At 36.1% G+C, this 20373-nt stretch overlaps 1 protein-coding gene across 1 annotated transcript; it reads right to left on the reverse strand.

Moving 5' to 3' along the window:
• Positions 1 to 10229: 10229 nt before the first annotated feature.
• On the reverse strand, positions 10230 to 19847 carry LOC139155798 (uncharacterized). Its single transcript, XM_070731079.1, has 3 exons — positions 19801 to 19847; positions 19465 to 19579; positions 10230 to 12127 (listed from the first exon to the last, which is right to left on the reverse strand). The coding sequence occupies exons 1-3, from the start codon at positions 19845 to 19847 to the stop codon at positions 11189 to 11191; spliced, it is 1101 nt and encodes a 366-aa protein (XP_070587180.1). The 3' UTR covers positions 10230 to 11188.
• Positions 19848 to 20373: the final 526 nt, after the last annotated feature.

The raw sequence follows: 20373 nt of genomic DNA on the forward strand, positions 1-20373 counted from the left end.
CATATCTGGACCAGGAGGCTCTGCGCACAGTCACTTGGGACCTCATCACCTCCCGTCTTGATTATTGCAACACGGTCTACATGGGGCTACCCTTGAAGAGTGTTTGGAGACTCCAAATTGTCCAGAATAAAGCTGTGCGAGTTGTCATGGGTGTACCTCAGTAAACCCATATAACACCTACACTCCGCAAGCTGCTCTGGCTTCCTATTAGTCTCCGGGTACAATTCAAGTTATTGGTTATTACCTATAAAGCCCTACATGGCACAGGGCAATACTATTTACAGGAACGTCTCTTGCCACATACCTTCCAGAGCCCAATAAGGGCACACAGAGTTAGCCTCCTCCAGGCCCTGTCGACTAAGCAATGCAGGTTGGTGGGGTCATGGGGGAGGGCCTTCTCTGTTGCTGCTCCTGCTCTTTGGAATCAACTCCCCCCCCCCCGATATCCATGCTGCTCCCCCCCCCCGGATGTCCATACTGCTACCACCCTACTGGCCTTCTGTAAGACCTGGCTTTGCCGGCAGGCCCGGGGGAACTAACACGGCCAAATTGTATGAATGCTATGCATCCATGCTGACTGGATAGTTTAACTATAGGTTTTAATTAGAGTTTAGATTATTGGTTTTGTATTTTAAATTGTTGTAAGCTGCCCTAAGCTGCCCTATGTCCTTCAGAATTGGGCGGCAAAGAAATCAATCAATCAAACAAACAAATAAATAAACGAATACATTTTATCCATAGTCAAGGCCAGCTTTAGGCCACGACACTGGCAGGTAGGCACTGCACTAGGATGCCAGAGCTTAGGGGGTGCTAATGTTGTTTCTTCTAAAATGCAAATTTTCACATTGGCAGTGTTGGAAGAAATATCCTTCTGGGTTGAGTTCCAAGTGGAGAAAAAGACACTGGAGACATGGAGACTGCTTGGAAAGATAGTTTAATGGTGGACAGGAACACATGGCTTGAGGTCCTGGGGAATCACACACCTCAAAGATGAAGAAGAAAAAGAAGAAAGTTTTTGATAATCCCTAAGCGTTGGGTTCCACTTTAGGAGTTTCCTGTTCCTGTGTAAGAAATGTATCCCTTGGCTATCATACTCCAAGGTGGTGGGGGTCTTAGTTACCTTTATAGGCAGGTAGTCTGCGTCCTACCAGGACTGATGTAATCTTCTCAGGTGCATGTGATGAAATGGCTTTGGGATTCCTATCATGGTTCTTCCTGTAGATCCTTGTTAGACTGCCCATTGACAAAGGTGGGAAGAATGAGTGAGTTGGCTCTGGCCTTAATGGTCCATTGACAAAAGTGAGGCCTATTAAGTTGTTGTTGTTGTTGTTGTTGTTGTTGTTGTTGTTGTTATTATTATTATTATTGTTGTTGTTGTTGTTGTTGTTGTTATTATTATTATTATTATTATTATTATTATTATTATTATTATTTCTCAGCCAGGGAAATATATTCTACCTTTTTAATATTTCCTAAAATGTTTTATTCCTCTAGGAGTCGGGTAGGTGCTAACATCTTACCGCAGGAAGTGATGCCATGCATCATTGTGTCTTTTAGGAGAGGCTGCTCTTTTTTTTATTCCTGGCAATAGGAGTTTTCTTGTGCAGGTTTTTCAGATGTTGAGGTTGAGAGACTATGGACTGGATTATACAGGCCAGAGAGCTTAACACAGAATGTCACATATATCTAGCATGGTTTGCCAGCACTAGGGTGTGCTATTCTGTCTCCACATCTCCTTTCTTTTTTATTGTTTTAAGTAATTTATAAGGATACAACACCTCTTTCCAAGATGGATGCTTTTGGAGCCGAAATATGGAAGCCAAATTTTGGTTGGCAATGAACACAATAACAGCAGGTTAAAAGGACAATAACAATAAAAGGTATCAGAACAAATTGATCCACAAAAAGTCTAGAGCCATTCTCATGGAGAAGGCAGAGAATTAGAAGTTACTGGATTGTTAGACATCATTTTTTCCATTAGTTCCATAGTATGAGTTGAGTTTGCTTCAAAATTAGAAATGTAAACATAGCAATGTGAATACGAAACAAAATCTGTGCTTTGAATTTGTTTAGCCGTTGAAGCAATGTAATTACATAAAGGAAAGGTGTTTAGGGTCAATCTTTTGGGACATCCAAAAATCACTGGACAACCAGCAGTTTGATAATAGCACATGCAGCTAGAAAGGTTATGTAAAAATTCATTAAAAGGACATTTTAAAAAGGTGTTGTTTCTAGTCATGTGGTTGGTAAGAGTAAAGGTAACATTACAATAGGGATAAAATGTGTGTTGGGATATGCATATAAATCCAACATTCAATATAGTTTAACATCATAGATAAATTTCTAACATTTATTTATTTTATTTTTTTATTTTGTCGAACAATTATAGAGTGGTAATTTGTACAAACAAAACATTAGATAAGTAATGATAGTTTAAATTGATTTCGTGCTTGTGTGTTATTGTGGTTGAAGGTAAAGTAGTCGATAACATTTAGGACATTTTGGTATATGATTTTATGAACTATATGAACTATAATTAAGTCGGAATGGAGACGACGGAGCTGTAAGTTGTCTAAAATTATGCTCATAGGCAGTTAAATTTTTCAACAGAAATATTAATTTGATTATTAGTGAATAAAACTTTAGAGTGAATAAAACTGCATTTAACCATGCTTGCTTGTTTGCCTGAGGGTATTTCCTCCTTTTTGTTTATGTTTGTACAAAGCAAGCTTTAAAGTCCGATTGCTTTACAACAACGGTTGACAGGTACGGTTGACAAAAAATCAGCAAAAGATTAGATATAATAGTTTTATATTATTAGTTTTAAGGGTAGCCGGTTAAACCCATTAACTGCAAAGATGCAGATACAATGATTCACCAGTTTGAGGTGTGGCCCATATGTAATTTTAAATTTTATTCACAGTAACATGGAAATATTTCCATGGGTTGAAATTAAGCGGATGTGTTAAGTGACATACATTTGCCATAAATCATAACATTGTAAAAAATTCTTCTTGAAGGTTTAACACTTAGAATGAAAAATATTGGAATAAAGTCCAAAAAATTAAAAAGAAAAATTGAAAAAACTCTAAATTTTCTCTTATTAGGAATAGCGTATGAAAAATATGAAAATATGAAACATATGAAAATTATGAAAATATGAAAATATACAAAATATGAAAATATGAAAAATGTCAAACATATTTAATCTTACATGTAATATCAGCAGAGAGATTTACTTCCATAAAACAATGGAGAAGTAAAAATATGCCAAATGAAGAAAACTTGATAGAAAAATAACATCTTATCCAAAAATGGAGAAATTAACAATATTAAGTCAAAATATTACAAATGTTAAAATAGGTTCCAATGTTGGTTGAGAGAGAGGAAATGCAAAACCAAAATAAATGTTTAGGTGCAAAAGAAAAGAGGATCGGTTTAAAAATGTAATAAGACAGATATTTAAGTAAAATCCGTTGCACAATGCAATGTATAAATGTATAAAATAATAGCAACAATGATAATATAGATAAATCTCTATAAAAATTAAAAGTGCCACACATTGTCCAATGCTTTTTATGCTTTTCATAGAGAAATACAAGACTTGAGTAAGACTTTTAGCATTAAAGAAATGATGGCTTTAAATTAACTCAGTAGGGACTTCCGGGGGCGGGTCTTCGGCGTTGAAATTTGGCTGAATTTCGACGCAACCACGTTGGAGAGGTGGCTGAAGTAGCAGGGGTACCTCCTAGCATGGAGGTGTGAAGCAAGCACCCCGTGTGCAGGAGTGAGAACCTCGCAAACCTCGAAGCAAGAGAGTCACCAAACAACATGGTGACGTTAGTGCTGTGACAGCCCAGCGTAACAGAGGAAGCAAGAGAGTGTAACTACAATCCTATTTACAAAGAAGAAGAACCCAAGTATGATAACAAAAATATATATAGTCAAATTAATGGAAGATTAAGTTAAGAGAGAGCAGTAGCGTGGGACCCACCAAAGTTGGTTAGCGGCTACTCAGCGGTGGGGGAGAAAAGACCAAAAAAATATTCTACTGAGAAACCTGGAAGACCCAGAAGACGTTTGGAGTTAAAACCTAAAACAACAGGAGTGGACTAACAAACACCCCGTGGAGGAGAAACCTGAAAAACAACTTAAATAACTTAACAACTGTTTGTGAGTTTTGTGACTAAAAGAAACGGTGGAGAATACTAACTTTTGAAAAAAAAAGAGCCAAACGACGGAGACTGCAGGAACTACGGAATTAGCGGAAACAGTGGTAATGACGGAGACACGGAGATACGGAGGTTGCTGAGAGATCGGAAAAGGGAGGAAGTGCTCCAGAGTTTAAAGAAGTTTAAAGTTTAAAGAACAAACGGTAAAGACCTGAGGTCCACGACCAAAGGAATAAATAAACAGCAGCAGTGGAGTGTGCTTGGAAGTGACGAAGGAGCCTGCAGAAGCTGACGAGATAAGCGGAAAGAGCCAAAAGAAGGTGCAGAGAAGAGGAACATTGGGGGAGGAGGAAGTCAACTTAATTAAGCACTTATTTATATCTCTTTTCTCTCCTCTTTACCTTCCCTAAATCGAAAAAACTGACTAACTGATTTACTAATTAACTTTCTCCCTGATTAACGGATTAACTGATGAATTGCTATTTATAGCGGAAGAAAAAGAAATTTGACCGAACTTTGATTGAACTCTGATTGAACTTTGACTGAACCCTGATTGAACCCTGATTGAATTCTGATATACTGAACCTGAATGTGAACTTAAAAATCTAAGGACGAAGAATTAGGTAAAACCCCACAACAAATAGAAAGGCTGATTATTATTATTTTCTGGATGAATTGAATTCCTATGAAGTGAATGGTATTAACAATACAATGAAATAAGTAATTAATTTGTATTTCTATTTCTATCTCAGCTATAACATATCTACAATATCTATACTTAGAATATATATATTAGCTTAATAATATTAATATTACTATCTACAACTATTAAAAGAACAAGAATATATAGATTGGATTGAAAGAGAAATGAAATTATTTTTAAAAGAAAATAACAACCCAGATACCTCCCTCCAGAATTTATGGGATACAGCAAAAGCCTATCAAAGAGGCTTAACAATAGCCTATAAATCAAGAAAAAACAAGGAAAAAAGACAAAATCAAAAAGAGTGGATATTTAAATTAGGAAAATTAGAAAAAGAATCCCAAAAAGACCCAGGAAACCTAAATATAAGGCAACAAATTATGCTGATAAAACACAAACTAGAATTAATAGAGATAGAAGAAGTAACTAAGAAACTAAGAGAAGTAAAACAAAATCAATTTGAGCACGCAAACAAACCTGGCAGATGGCTATCGTATAAATTGAGGAAAGAAAGAGAGAAGAAATTAATCCAACAATTAACAGATAAAAAAGAAACAACACATTACCAGTTTAAAAAAAGAAAGAAATTGCATTAGAATACTATAAAGAATTGTACAGTGAAGAAAATATTAAGGAAGAAGATATATTAAAATATTTAGAGACATGTAAAATCAATTTAATAAGTAAAGAAGATAAAGAAATATTAAACAAAGAAATAACAAAAGAAGAATTGGAAAGAACAATTATGAAACAGAATAATAATAAAACACCAGGCCCAGATGGCTTCCCAATTGAATTCTATAAGGCAACATTCCATGTAACGGGAGAATTATTATTAGAAATTTATAATAAAATGTTAACGAATGGAGAATGCCCGGTATCATGGCAAGAAGCTAACATAACGCTGATACATAAAGAAGACACAGATCCAAAGTATATTAAGAATTATAGACCAATATCTCTGTTAAATGTAGACTACAAAATTTATATGTCAATTATAGCAGACAGATTAAAAAAAATATTAAACAAAATAATACACTGATCAGAATGGTTTTCTACCTAACAGACAAATTAGAAATAATATAAGAATTACATTAAATATGTTAGAATATTATGAAAGCCATAATGATAAGGAGTTTGCAATACTATTACTAGATGCTGAGAAAGCCTTCAATAACCTCAATTGGAACTTTTTCAAAAAATTAATAAATACTATGGATTTAGGAGAGAACTTTGAAAATACAATAAATAAAATATACTCCAAACAAAAGGCAAGGATAATTATAAATGGAGATTTAACCAAAACATTCGATATTAAAAAAGGAGTGAGACAAGGCTGTCCACTATCTCCCTTAATATATATAATGTCTATAGAAATACTATTAAACCGAATTAGAGGAGAATCATCAATACAAGGCACCCAAATTAAACAACAAATTTATAAAACACAGGCCTTCGCTGATGATCTGGTCTTCTTCTTAGAGAACCCAGTTAGCTCAATGATATACTTAGTAAAAAAATTAGAGAACTATGGGAAACTGGCCGGCTTAAAAATAAATAGGAATAAAACTAAAATATTAACCAAGAATTGTAATCAAGATTTAAACAAATTATTAATAAAAGAAACAGGTTTTCAAATAGAAAAAAAATTAAATATCTAGGGATTTGGTTTACGACAAGGTATTCTTCACTGAAAGAACTAAATTATATGAAATTATTAACAAAAACAAAAGAAGATTTAGAAAAATGGTTAAAGTTAAATTTATCCTTAATGGGAAGGATTAACACAATAAAGTATAATATACTTCCAAGGTGGCTCTATCTCTTCCAAACAGCACCAATGCAATTAAACAAATCGTTCTTTGCTAAAATAAATAAAATAATTTCTAAATTTATCTGGTGCAATAAAAAACCAAGAATAAACATGAAAGCCCTACAAGATTTAAGAACAAGAGGAGGATTCGGTTTACCCAACTTAGAAATATACCACCAAGCCACTAAATTACTATGGATTAAAGAATGGGTCAACCTTGAAAATCCTAGAATTCTAACAATAGAAGGCCATGATATAAATGAAGGATGGCACGCACATTTGTGGGGAAAAGAACATTCAAAACATTCTCAGTTTAAACAACAACAAATTCGGAATACACTATTGACACACTGGCGGAAAGTCAGGAAAAAACACTATAATGAAATACCCAGATGGCTATCCACTCTAGAAGCTCAAATTCATCCAAATATAATAAGCCAAGAACAAAAAATAACCTACGAAGTCCTATTAAACACTAAAGGAAGTCTTAAAACTAGAGAAAGACTTAAAGAGGAAGGCATAGTAATAGATTGGCTTCCATATTACCAAATTCAAAGCAGATATAAAAGGGACTTGGTAAAATTTGGAATATGTAATAAACAAAATGAAATAGACAAAATATTGACAGGATCTGACAAAAAATTTATAACCAAAATGTATATTTATCTATTAAACTATGAAAACATCGAAGAAATTGTTAAACCTAACATGATATCTTGGATGACTAACTTTGGATATGCAATTCAGCTAGAAGACTGGGAAAAACTATGGTCAGTTAATTATAAGATGACTTTGTCAACACCATATAAAGAAAATCTTTATAAAATGTTCTTCCGATGGCATTATGTGCCAGCGCGCCTAGCCAAAATGAATGTAAACATTAGTAACAAATGTTGGAAGTGTAAAAAAGAAGTGGGAACATGCTACCACATATGGTGGCAATGTAACGAAGCAAAAAATTTTTTGATTCAAATTAGGGCATGGATGGAAGAAATATTGGGCTATAAAATTGAAATAAAACTGGAAATGTATTTATTAGGCATAATTAGAGGCAAATATAGCAAAGAAAATTACTACTTAATAAATCACTTACTTACTGCTGCAAGATTAGCATATGCACAAGTCTGGAAACAAGATAAGATTCCAAACAAAGAAACGGTAATTAAAAAAATATTAGACTGCGCCAAATTTAGCAAATTAACATACGAAATTCAAAACCAACAAAATAAGTGTGGGAAAAAAATTTACAACTGGGTGGAAATTAAGAAAAAGGTATAGTAAATAGAATTGTTAAAAAATGAATCTTGTAAATATATCAAGTGTAAATGTTTAATGTTGTATTGTTTGATGTCTAAATGTTTGTAAGTCATATAAAATAATAAAAATAAATATAATAATAAAAAATAAATAAATTAACTCAGTAGGAATATCTACAAGATAAAACATAAATTAATACAATCGACATAGAAGTCTGGCTTCCTGGAGACTCTTTGTGAAGAAAGAAATGTTTGAAATTCCCTAAAGATATTTTCAGAAGAAATATTTACATTAACTGCATCAATGGAAGTTTCATCATTTTCTTGATCAAGAAAAAAACGCTGATCTTTTTCTAATTCTCCCTTTTGCTCTTTTTGAATCAGACCAGTATTTTATACCACTGGAAAAGATTCATGTAGTGGTATTTGGAAATTTGGTATGAAAGGAAGAGGAAAATTTATGCTAGGTTTTTCTCATGTGAGATTTGCTTTTTGCTGTTTCTCTTGAAATCCTGTGCAAAATGCATTCACTTCTGAATTAAAATTAGTTTGGGAGCTAAATTCTACCGGCAAGTTAATAGCAGGCAAAGTTAGCTGAAAGGGCGGGGAAGGAAAAAGAGATACATTCTCCTCGGGAAGTGTTGTGATTCCGTCTGAGGCTCCTCAGGGAACGGCTGAACCTCTACCGGCTCCATGCTCAGAGGGGGAGGATGAGGAACAGGAGGAGGAGGCCCAGGCAGACGGGGAGGAGGAATATCAGTCCGAGGGAGAGGGAGAACAGCCGGAGTCCCCCGGGGTGGAGCTCTCCCCAGCAAGCAGCCTGGAGTCCTTAGATGAAAATGCACAAGCCATCATCGATCTCAGGCAGAGAAGAGCAGCACAACGAAGGGGACAATTAGCCAGGTATTTCCAGCCCTAAATAGGCAACAGCTGGGTTTGGGTGTGGTTCTCCCCAGAAACGCTGAAAAGGCAGACCCACCCTTCCTGTATTGTGGAGTATTATCTTTGGGAGTCCTGGGACCTGGCTGTGATCTTTGGCGTCTCTGATTCTGGCTTCTGGCCTTGAAGGCTGAAACCTTGGGGGGAAAGGCGTGGGTTTTATTCTCTACAGTGGTGTGTGTGCCAGCAAGAAGTCTGCTGTATTGGCTGGCTGTCATGACTGTGCTGTGAAGCCTCATAGCCTGCCTGTTGGGAAGAACAGGTTTTTCTCTGTGTTTATTTTTCAAACTATAAGGTGCTTTTGCTTTTACCAGCATGTCTGGATGCTTTTTCCAGTTGGTGTTGACGTCTGGGGGCACCCAGACAGAACAGGAAGCAAAGAGATGAGTTGAGACAATCCCTTGAATTTTTTCTCTCCATGCTTTTCATAGCTTTCTTGCATTTTTGCCATAGCAATAAATGAAGCATATGTGTGCTTGCATGTGTGTAAATGTCTATTCCTATTCTGACCCAATATTTTAGATCCAAAGTACCAGCCTTTGGAAACCAAACACATTGATAGGAAATTTCTTCCACCAACTGTTCTAATTCACATAAACCTACTTCTGCCTCATTTCCCTTCATGATGAGAGAAGCACTTTCCAATATTTTGTAGAGCTGTTTTGCATGATCCTCCTGCTCAGCTGACAATCCCAACCCCATACTCACGTGGGAGCAATATTTTGTTGAGGGTGCACCTGAAGGCTATTCCAGCCGAATTGGGGGGGGGGGCAGGGATCACATCGGGGTCACCAGATGTCGTCATTCAGTGAGGGAGGAGGCAAGCAGCAGCATCTGGGGAAGGCAATCCTGCCATGGACAAGGCCTTTCAACCCCTTTTATTGTCATCGAGTAGCATTAGTCATCAGGTTACATCTCATGGGATAATAGAGAATATCAATTGAATGGTCAATTGATGTTGTAGCTTAATGCCATTGCCTACGTGCTTTATGGAGGTCTCCTCCAGAGCTGTTTGCAACTGATAAGGAAGCAGGGGGGATGTATAGAATGTCACATAGACAAGGATTATACAGGCCAGAGAGCTTAAGACAGAATGTCACATATATCTAGCATGCTTTGCCAGCACTAGGGTGTGCTATTCTGTCTGCACAATACCCCCCAACCCCTGTGCATGTGTATGCAACTTCCCCTGTTCCCCATTTTGGGCTTAGCACACTTCCCGGGACCAAAAACGGGCCATGAGGGGAGACTGCCTCATCCCCCACTGTGACACCAATCTTACATCACTGGTGGGTCACTAACAGTTGTGTTATCTTTAACAGAAATCTGGTCCAAACCGGGAGTTATACAGAACAGAGTTTTATTTGGCAATTTAGCTAAAAGGATGTGAAGAGTGTATGGAGATTACAGGTCAAACAGCAGTTAACAAATAATCTTCAAATAAATTTTGTGTTGGAACATTAGATAATCAACATACTACAAGGAAATAAATCTGAGCACTATATATATGAACAATCAAAACAGCTTAAAATTCCATCTTCTTGTTTGCAATACTCATGGTCAGATAGACTTCCCAGCTGTTCTTGTATAGTTCTTTCCACCTCACAAAGAAGGAAAATTATTTGGGTCCCGTCTCCAGTGGCTCTTCTAAAGATAGAATTAGAACTTAAACTCAGAGGTGCTTTTTTTCTAAAAGGCAACTGGACTTTCTTGGTTTTTTTCTTTGAAAACATTTTGCTTTTCATCCAAGAAGCTTCTTGGGTTAGAATTAAATATTTTCAAAGGAAAGAAAAACAGTTGCCCAGTTGCCTTTTCAGGGAAGAAAAGCAACTTCGGACAACCATAGGACAACCTTTGGTTGTCCCAAGGTGCTTTCTTCCCCCAAAGGAGTGTTTGATTGGAACCTTATCTTCAAATCTTGATGTATTCATTTTAAATCATTTCAGAAGTCTCCTTCCTTCTTTCCTTCCCTTCCTCCTTCTCAAAAACAATTGTTACCATCATGTGAACTGCCAAAATATTTCCTGAAATCTGAGCAGAGTCCATTGAAGGATTGAGGCTACAGGAATGGGGGGATTTTCTACCGTCTCCTTATACTTGACAAATTCAAAAAAGGAATCATTTTAGACTGATTCATGATGGCAATTGGAATCCATTCATAAATAGCCTATGTATTGCATTTCTTTGCATCTGATGCAGTCTCCAGACAACATAAACCATAACTAAATTCTTTCTGGATAGAGAAATATTCCAGACTTGAGATAAGTTAATAGCAACCATGGAAGAGACTTAGGAATCATAGCCCTTAGAAGATCAGGAAAGGAGTGATTAAGGTAATGATTGAAATGGCAAAAGGATGAATGAGAAACAAAGCATTCTCAAAAGAGAAATGCAAATCAGACACAGCATTGTTTTGGGGATTGTGTCCACTGGCTCTTCCAAGACTATTAGCCAAAGCTACTCCTTCTCTTGAAATTGGCTGGATAGAGTTTGGGTGGTAAACATGGGTGGCAAAACGGTGACGGTTTTCATTCCACCGTTTTTCCTCACTGTCATTAAAACGAAAATCCATCTTGGCTATGGGGCTGCCTAAGATGTAGCTCTCGGGGTCTTCCACTGGAGCATTTCTAACAGTTTCCCCCACTACATATTTCACTTCATCACCCTTTCGCTTTGAGTCTGCTGGGTTGGCATCATGAGATATGGAATTGCCTCCTTCTGAAGACTTGTAGGGAGTATAAAGGTCTTTAATATCTTCTACAATCTCACTTGCAGCTTCAAACATATCCTTCGACTTGCGCCATTTAGTTTTGTGATTATTCTGTCCCAATTGAGGGTTTTGTTGGTTATATAGTTCGCGTGAGGAAGACCCAGAATTTTTAGATTTGACCTGAGATCGTGGATGATATCCTTGTTTTTGAGGGCTGTCCCATGGGGGAGGTTGTGCGTTTGGGAGGTTGTCCAAATATGATGGAAGATATCCTGTTTTTTTGCGGTTGGACGAAGATTGTTGACGATTTGGGGGGTTGATCCCCTGTGATTGATGATTTCCTGTTTTTCCGAATCTGAATGATTTTGGAGAGCTGTCCCGTGCAGAAGGTGAAGCGTTTCGGAAGTTGGGTCGTTGTGATTTGGCAGGCTGATTCACAGGATGATTCCGTGTGTTAGAAGATTTCTTTGAGTCAAAGCGTCTTGTATTTTGACGGTGGGTGCGTCCTCCTCTAGTGGAGACAATTTCCCCAGTCTGGAGCAAAATGAAGAGAATCACAATTGAGCAGGTCAACAGGAATTTTCCCATGACGACAATTCTGCAAGATAAAATGGGGAAGACATCAAGTTTGAGAGACATGCATGTATGACTCAAATGATACAAATTTATCAAAAAAAGCAGTCCCAACAGTGCTTTTTCAAGAGGCGACTGAACTTTTGGTTTTTTCTTTGAAGATATTTCACTTCTCATCCAAGAAGCTTTTCAGCTCTGACTGGATGGTGGGATGTGGAAGGATTATCTGTGTCATTAGAATCTCCTGAGCAGTGCAAATTGGTGTGGAGCCTTCTTAAAATTGGAGATAGATGATGTCATATCCCCCCCACTCCCAGAGTGGGCTGTTCAATTTTGACATAAATAGACTTTTTAACCCCTTTTTTAATCCAGTGATCTTCTCTGTCCAAAATATGGACTTTGTTGTCTTCAAAAGAGTGTATTTTAACCCTGGTACATTTGGTTCATTTTCAGTCTGAAAAATTTTACTTTTTTGACCATCTTTGGCATTGAAATACTAATTTGAACATTTCTGAACACAATGAAATAAAAATTGAAGTGAAAAAACTAATGCTTAATGGTTTATTTTGCTGAGAAAACCTGCCCCCCTGTCTGTGTGCAATTATTTCAATTTATAGATAGATTAGCATGCAAAATCCTTTTTTTTTTTCATTTCATTTTTCATTTGTTTGTGATCAGGTATATTCAAATTAGTACTAGTGAAAACAATATTTAAAAAAAACACATTCCAGTAGCTATAACCAACCTTTTTATACTTCGGGTCTAAAAGGACCCGGAGGAGCACAAGTGTATAATCTTTGCGAACATCAATTTTTCTCATTTCAATTTTCATTTCATTATGTTCAGAATCTTCAAATTAGTATGCCAATGCCAAAGATGGTCAAAAGGTTCTGAGTTTGCAGGCTAATCAAGATAAAAATGAACAAAATTGCACAAAAATGGGGGGGGGGGCGAGCACTTATGAAAAAAATAAACAAATAAGCATTATTTTTTTCACTTCAATTTTCATTTCATTGTGTTCAGAAATGTTCAAATTAGTATCCTAGTGAAAAACTATTCAAAAAAACCATTCCAGGGGCTAGAACCAACCTTTTTTACTCTGGGTCACATATGACCCAGAAGACTACAAGACTACATTTTTTTTCATTTCATTATGTTCAGAAATGTTCAAATTAATATGCCAATGCCAAAGATGATCAAAAAATTCTGTTTTGGAAGGCTATTCTATCTATAAATTGAAAAAAGTGCACACAGCTGTTGGGGGGGAGGCCCTTTTCTGAGCAAAATAAACAAATAAGCATCAATTTTATTCATTTCAATGTTCATATCATTGTGTTCAGAAATGTTCAAATTAGTTTCCCAATATCAAAAATGGTCAAAAAAGTCAGATTTTGCATTTCATAATCTAGATGAAAATGAACAAAATTTCACAAAAACAGGGGGCAGGGTTTGATGAGCAAAATAAACAAATAAGCATTAGTTTTTTTCACTTCAATTTTCATTTCATTGTGTTCAGAAATGTTCAAATTAGTATACTAGTGAAAAAAGGAATCAAAAAGACCATTCCAGTAGCTAGAACCAACCTTTTTATACTCTAAAAGGACCCGGAGGGTAAGAAGTGTATAGTAAATGGGAGGAGAATACCAGGGTTAAATGAAGATAGACTTGGAAAAGTGCTATTGCTAACATGTTGTAAGCCGCCCTGAGTCTAAGAAGAACGGCGGCATAAAAATTGAATGAATGAATGAATGAATGATTGGATGGATGGATGGATGGATAGATAGATAGATAGATAGATAGATAGATAGATAGATAGATAGATAGATAGATAGATAGATAGATAGATAGATAGATAGATAGATAAATAAATAAATGCAACTTTGGGGCAACCATGACTGAGAAAGACTGAGAATCTGTATAGACACCAAGGAGAGCAGTGTTTTTCCCCAAATTATTCATGGCAGACAGCTTGTAGAATGAGCAGTCAAGAGAAATTGTAAATCCTCTTGTCTCCTTAATCAATTAGCTTTACACATGAAATTTGCAAAAAAGATTAGGTAGTTACACAACTGGGGCAAAAAATAAAAGCTCAGGTAAATCTAATTCTTAAATATTTTATTCTTGTAGGAGGGGAGCTCGCTTCCTACAGCACAATCCTTACATCTACTTCAATGTAACACATACTGTAAGCTTTTGCCAACAGCCCAAGATTCAATAGAAATGTAAGAGTTCAAACTGCAAGATTAAACAAACCCAGCTTGGCAAGGATAAATCACTTCTGAAAACCTTGCCAAGGAAAATAGGGAGACTTACTCTAAGCTGTCACCAGGTTCCTTTTTACACAAAGACTTCCCATTATCCTCCATAACACTTTAAACTAGTCTGCAAATTTAATACAGAACATTTGACCATAATGGAGAAGGCTATATCAGATGGTGGACTAACATGGCCTTTATTTCCCATCATGACTGGGTGGGTGTGGCCAACTCAATGTCACTCCAATGGAGGGGCACCTCACCTGGCCTCTCCTCACCCCTACCCCTCCTAGTCACTCCTTGTGCCATCTTGCATGTTATGGTGAGTGAGGAAGTCATCTTTCCCTTGACATTAGCCAAAAAGATGAGATTTTGCTATCAGAAGACCTGATGTACCTTTCCCAATATTGTTTATCACCAGTTTCTTGATAGACTGGGTGGAAATATTTATAAAGAATAATAAAGTTGGAATGGACCTTAGAGTTTTCTAGTCCAACCCCTGCTGAAGCATGTGAGCCTAGACTATTATGGACAAATTTCTTCTTAAAAACCTCCAGTGATGGTGGTCACCCACAATTTCTGAAAGCATCCAATTTCTCTGATTAATTTATTTATTTATTTTTATTTATTTACATATATTTGTCAAACAATTATGGTATGGTAATTTGTATAAATAAAACATTAGAAAAGTAAGGATGAAAAGTAATGATAGAAAGCAAGAGAGCAATAGGACAGAGACGGTAGGTACAATGGTGCGCTTATGCACGCCCCTTAATTGTTCTCACTGTCAGGAAATTTCTTCTTATTTCTAGGTTGGGAATGTTTGATAAGTTTCCATCTCAAAAATCCGTCTCATAGTTACTTCCAGTTGAACCAGGCACCACCTATTCTATACATTTTTTTCTTGCTTGTGAAAAAATATTACTTTGCTCTCTATTAAATTGCATTTTGGTGATAAATCATGTTCTACAGTCGTATTCAGTTTGCTACAATGATTTTTGCAAAATGCATTGAAGTGTGAAGAATACATCTCTGCTTATAATGGACATTAAAGCATACAGTCAAGCAAATATTTCCAATTCTACAATTGAAAACACATTTAAAAGGCATTTTCAAACCAGTCTGTTAGTGGATGTCTAACCATTACTTCTCTTCTGCTTTAATTAAATCTTTCTGCTTTATTTTTTCTCTGGGGCCTTATTGCAACATTTAAAATTTTTCGTAGATCCTTCACAAAGAACCACTTCTGATTTAACTGGAATACATTGTTTTCATTCACAGTTTTTCCGGTTACAGAATTCACTATTTCTCCTTTTAATGATGCTTGTATGCACTAGCAAGAAAAGGAAGCATTTAACTTTGGAGCCTGGCTGCATCCCCTGAGTGGCAATCCTAGCACTGGCAACCACCGCAGTCTCACAAGACAGACTCAATCAATCAATTCCAACTTTGCAAGATCTTTTTCTTTCATAAGAAGTTGGAATTGATTGGTTGAACTTATTTTTAGCCCCACGCAAACCTTAGTTTTCCTGCACACGATGGCAAGAAATGCAATGGAGCAGGACCTCAGATAGTATTACCTTACTTTGCTCTATATTAAATTGCATTTTGGTGAGAAATCATGCTCTACGGTCGTATTCAGTTTGCTACAATGATTTTTGCAAAATGCATTGAAGTGTGAAGAATACATCTCTGCTTATAATGAACATTAAAGCATACAGTCAAGCAAATATTTCCAATCCTACGATTGAAAACACATTTAAAAGGCGTTTTCAAACCAATCTGTTAGTGGATGTCTAACCATTATTTCTGTTGTGCTTTAATTAAATCTTTCTGCTTTATTTTTTCTCTGGGGCCTTATTGCAACATTTAAAAATTTTCGTAGATCCTTCACAAAATACCAATTCTAATTTAACTGGAATACATTGTTTTCAATCATAGTTTTTCCGGTTACAGAATTCACTATTTCTCCTTTTAATGATGCTTGTATGCACTGGCAAGAAAAGGAAGCATTTAACTTTGGAGCCTGGCTGCATCCCCTGAGTGGCAATCCTAGCACTGGCAACCACCCCTGCCTCACAAGACAGACTCAATCAATCAAGGGTTGCCACAGAGAGGAGGGGGGGGTCAAGCTAATTTCCAAAGCACCTGAAGGCCAGACAAGGAATAATGGATGGAAACTGATCAAGGAGAGATTCAAACTAGAAACAAGGGTAAATTTTATCTGACAGTGAGAATAATCAACCAATGGAATTGAAGTTGCCATTGGAAGTTGCGGGAGCTTCATCACTTGAAAATTTCAAGAATGGAATAGAATAGAACAGAACAGAACAGAATATAATAGAATTCTTTATGGTCAAGTGTGATTGGACACACAAGGAATTTGTCTTGGTGCATATGCTCTCAGCGTACATAAAAGAAAAAGATACATTTGTCAAGAATCATGTGGTACAACACTCAATGATTGTCATAGGTGTCAAATTAGCAATGAAAAAACAATCAATATTAATTAAAAAAAAGAATAGATTATACTACCATTTGTCAGAAATGTTGTAGAGTCTTTTGCTAGAATGGAAGGGGGGGTTGGACTAAGCTACAATGTCCCTTCCAACTCTGTTAATCTGTTAAACAGTAATTGTTTGTTTGTTTGTTTTGTCAAGTACATATTGGAGGTATGTAAAGATATAAAAATATTCATATACATGGTACTAGTAAAAATAAAACAAACATTAGGACAGGGGACTGAAGGCATTTGTTTATTTAATAAAATTTATGCTCCTTTCAAGGAAGTTGTTATGTACAGTCTAACAAGAGAAGAATATAAGTCATAGAGGCTTCCATTATTTGAGAGACTATTACAGGGTGGGTCAAAGCACTTGAGGACAGGACAAGAAATGATGGGTGGAAAATTATTAAAGAGAAATCCAAACTATCACATGTCTTCAAGGAGAGAATAAACAGAAATTTGTTTGGAATGCTGTAGAATCTCCTGCCACAAGCAGAGGTTGGATTAGAAGGCTTCTAAGACCCTTTCCAACCATGTTATTCTATGTTCTATGAGTTCTTTGTTATTGGATTTAAATTTGGGTGAGCACTAAGAGCACTCTCTTCCCCTCATCCTTCTTAGCATCCAGAGATTTCTTTACATCTTCAGTGGAATAAATGGAATAAAAACACGTAGTGAGGTTTGTTGCTGACTAAGAGTTCCAAATTTGATTTCATAAAAAATATTTCCCAGCACACAGCAAAGAGGAGAAATGGGTATGTACTATCTCATGAATTTTTTTCATGAGTGCCAGACCATGGCATGGATGAATGAATCAATTAATTGACCATGAAGCATAGTCACCCATGGGAGAGAATGTATCTCAAAATGGCCAAGGCTTTACCATCTTGTATCATACATGGTTGTCAGAAACAGAATAATTTGGTAATATAGAACAATAGCAAATAATGCAAGAAGGTGCTACCAACTTGCTCCAATTTCATCACCTGAGAATTAATGGATAAAACTGTTAGGTAGAGAAAAAAAACCTTCAGTGGATGTGGTCCAAGCTATAGATCTATTGATAAAGGCAGGCATCCCTTTCATGCCTAATACTGTTGCTGATCATATCTCTGTGCCAAATCATGCAAACTAAGTGCCAACATTTAATTCAGAACATTGTAGGGTTAAACTAGAAGATCTCCAAGATTCTTCCCAAGCCTGTTATTCTATGTTCCATAAACCAAAAAACCCCAAAACATTTTATCCCCTTTGAAAAATATATGAATGGGGAGAGGTTGCTCAATCCTTCCCCAACATCTTGGCAAGACAGTTTCTAAACACACATACACACAATTTTAAAAAAATATATACACACAAATCATGCGCACAGAACGGTTATTAAAAGATATATGGCGAGAGTACCACTTAAAAAATAAACAATATATGTTTTATTCTAACCTGCATAAAACTTGGTCCAGGATTGATATGGCATGGGCCCCAGCACATACAATGGAAAAAATAAGAGATATTGAGATTGAGACTAATACCTGGGCCGATCATAATCCCTTAGTTATATATTGGAAAAGTAAAAGAAAAACAAATAATTGGTCGATGAACAGAAATATAGTAAGGGATCCTGACTATAAAAAATGGATAGAGAAATAATTAGAGGTTTTTTTCAAAATAAACAAAAACAATGATACCACCTCACGAAATCTTTGGGACACAACAAAGGCATATATACGCGGAGTAACAATTTCCTTCATGGCAAAAAAAAAAACAAAGAGAAGAAAATACACTATCAAGAATTAGAGCAAGAATTGAAAAAATTAGAATTGCAAATGCAAAAAGATGAGCATGATGATAAAGTTAAGAACCAGAGAGAAGTAATAAAACATAAACTAAGGCTGATAGAACAAGAATCAAATGTAGAAAAAATAAAGAGAGCAAAACAGGAATATTTTGAGCATGCAAATAAACCAGGAATATGGCTGGCATACAAACTTAGGAAAGAGAGGGAAAATAAAATTATTAAAAAATTAATAGATGTGTATTAAGGTGTAATAAGACATAGAACAGAGGAAAAAAAGGAAATAGCATTAGAATTTTATAGGAAACTATATGAGAGGGAAGAAATAAAGGAAGATTCAATTTTTGAGTACTTAAGGACTATAGATTTACCAGTTTTAACTGAAGATCAACAACAAAGATTAAACAAACCTATTACAGAAATAGAACTAAGACAATCTATTAAGAATCAGAAAAATAACAAAGCGACGGGCCCAGATCCGATACCGGCAGAATTTTATAAGTTAGATATCGAAATACTTTTCTCAAATATCTTAGAAATATATAACCAAATAATAGCAGAAGGTAAACTATCCAAAACATGGTCAGAAACTTTAATAACTTTAATACATAGAGTGGGAACGGAAAAGGAAAGCATTGAAAATTGTAGACCAATTTCATTGTTAAATGTTTAAAAACATTATAAATGGCATGATACATGGAGACCAAAATGGATTTTTGTCATGAATCAATGAAAAGTTACTTACCCTCGTGTCAACAAATTGAGAAGAGGCTCTTTGAAGACTCTTTCTTCTCAAAGAGGTTGGTTGTGTTCTTTTTATCTCTACAACTCGAAAACTGCCTCTGAACCAATCCTGTGTTCTATTAAATAGATTTTTAAGAATGACACATTATATGGGGTTGTTCCTAGAAAGGGAGGAAACTTTTAACGGTTTTGGGCATGTAGCCAAGACTTGCAGCCTTGCTTCGGACTTTGACACAGTAAATAGAAATGAATGAGAGTTTTCCATTCACCACAAGACCTTTGACTGTATTTCTAGGCTCTGGCTTTAAGTTTCAACAAAAGGAAGAGTGGATCCTACCTGATACATGACGCGACCATCATCAAGTGGAAACCAACAGACTCCATGTGGCTGACTTCCTCTCATCAAGTCAAAAAGAAATGTTATACACAAATGAACTATGTACAAAGAGACCACTTCACTGAATTGGCATGGGGTGGAGATATATAACTGGATATCATCAAAATACTGATGATCCCTCACCCATGCCATCAGATGATCTCACCCAATGGCTTCATGTAAATGTTAAATAGTAGGGGGGAGAGGACAAACCCCTGTGGCACCCCACAAAGGAGAGGCCGAGGGGTGGATGAGCGCCCTCTGGTTATTGAATTAATGTATTTGCTCTGTATAGATAGTCGTTGACTTACAACTCTTTGTTTAATGACTGAATTTATCATGTCAGATAAATCTCATTGATTTCTCTGACTATTTCGCAAAGGTGTTGGATGAAGGTGGTGCTATGGATATTGCCTATCTGGACTTCAACAGTTTCATATAAAGAGCTGATAGAAAGGTTAGTGAAGATTGGACTTAATCCCTGGATAATTCCGTGGATTGGCTGAAGCGTAGATATCAGAGGGTTGTTATTAA

This window comes from Erythrolamprus reginae, unplaced genomic scaffold (genome assembly GCF_031021105.1).
Source record: "Erythrolamprus reginae isolate rEryReg1 unplaced genomic scaffold, rEryReg1.hap1 H_60, whole genome shotgun sequence".
In the NCBI taxonomy this organism is placed as follows: Eukaryota; Metazoa; Chordata; class Lepidosauria; order Squamata; family Dipsadidae; genus Erythrolamprus; species Erythrolamprus reginae.

Excerpts from the sequence above, each read along its gene's own strand:
- LOC139155798 (XM_070731079.1), bottom strand. The coding sequence starts at position 19,847 with ATGGAGTCTGTTGGTTTCCACTTGATGATGGTCGCGTCATGTATCAG. Across the intron at positions 19,580-19,800 it reads ATGGTCGCGTCATGTATCAG|AACACAGGATTGGTTCAGAG; the intron begins GTAGGATCCACT and ends TCTATTTAATAG. Across the intron at positions 12,128-19,464 it reads CTCAATTTGTTGACACGAGG|ACTGGGGAAATTGTCTCCAC; the intron begins GTAAGTAACTTT and ends ATTTTGCTCCAG.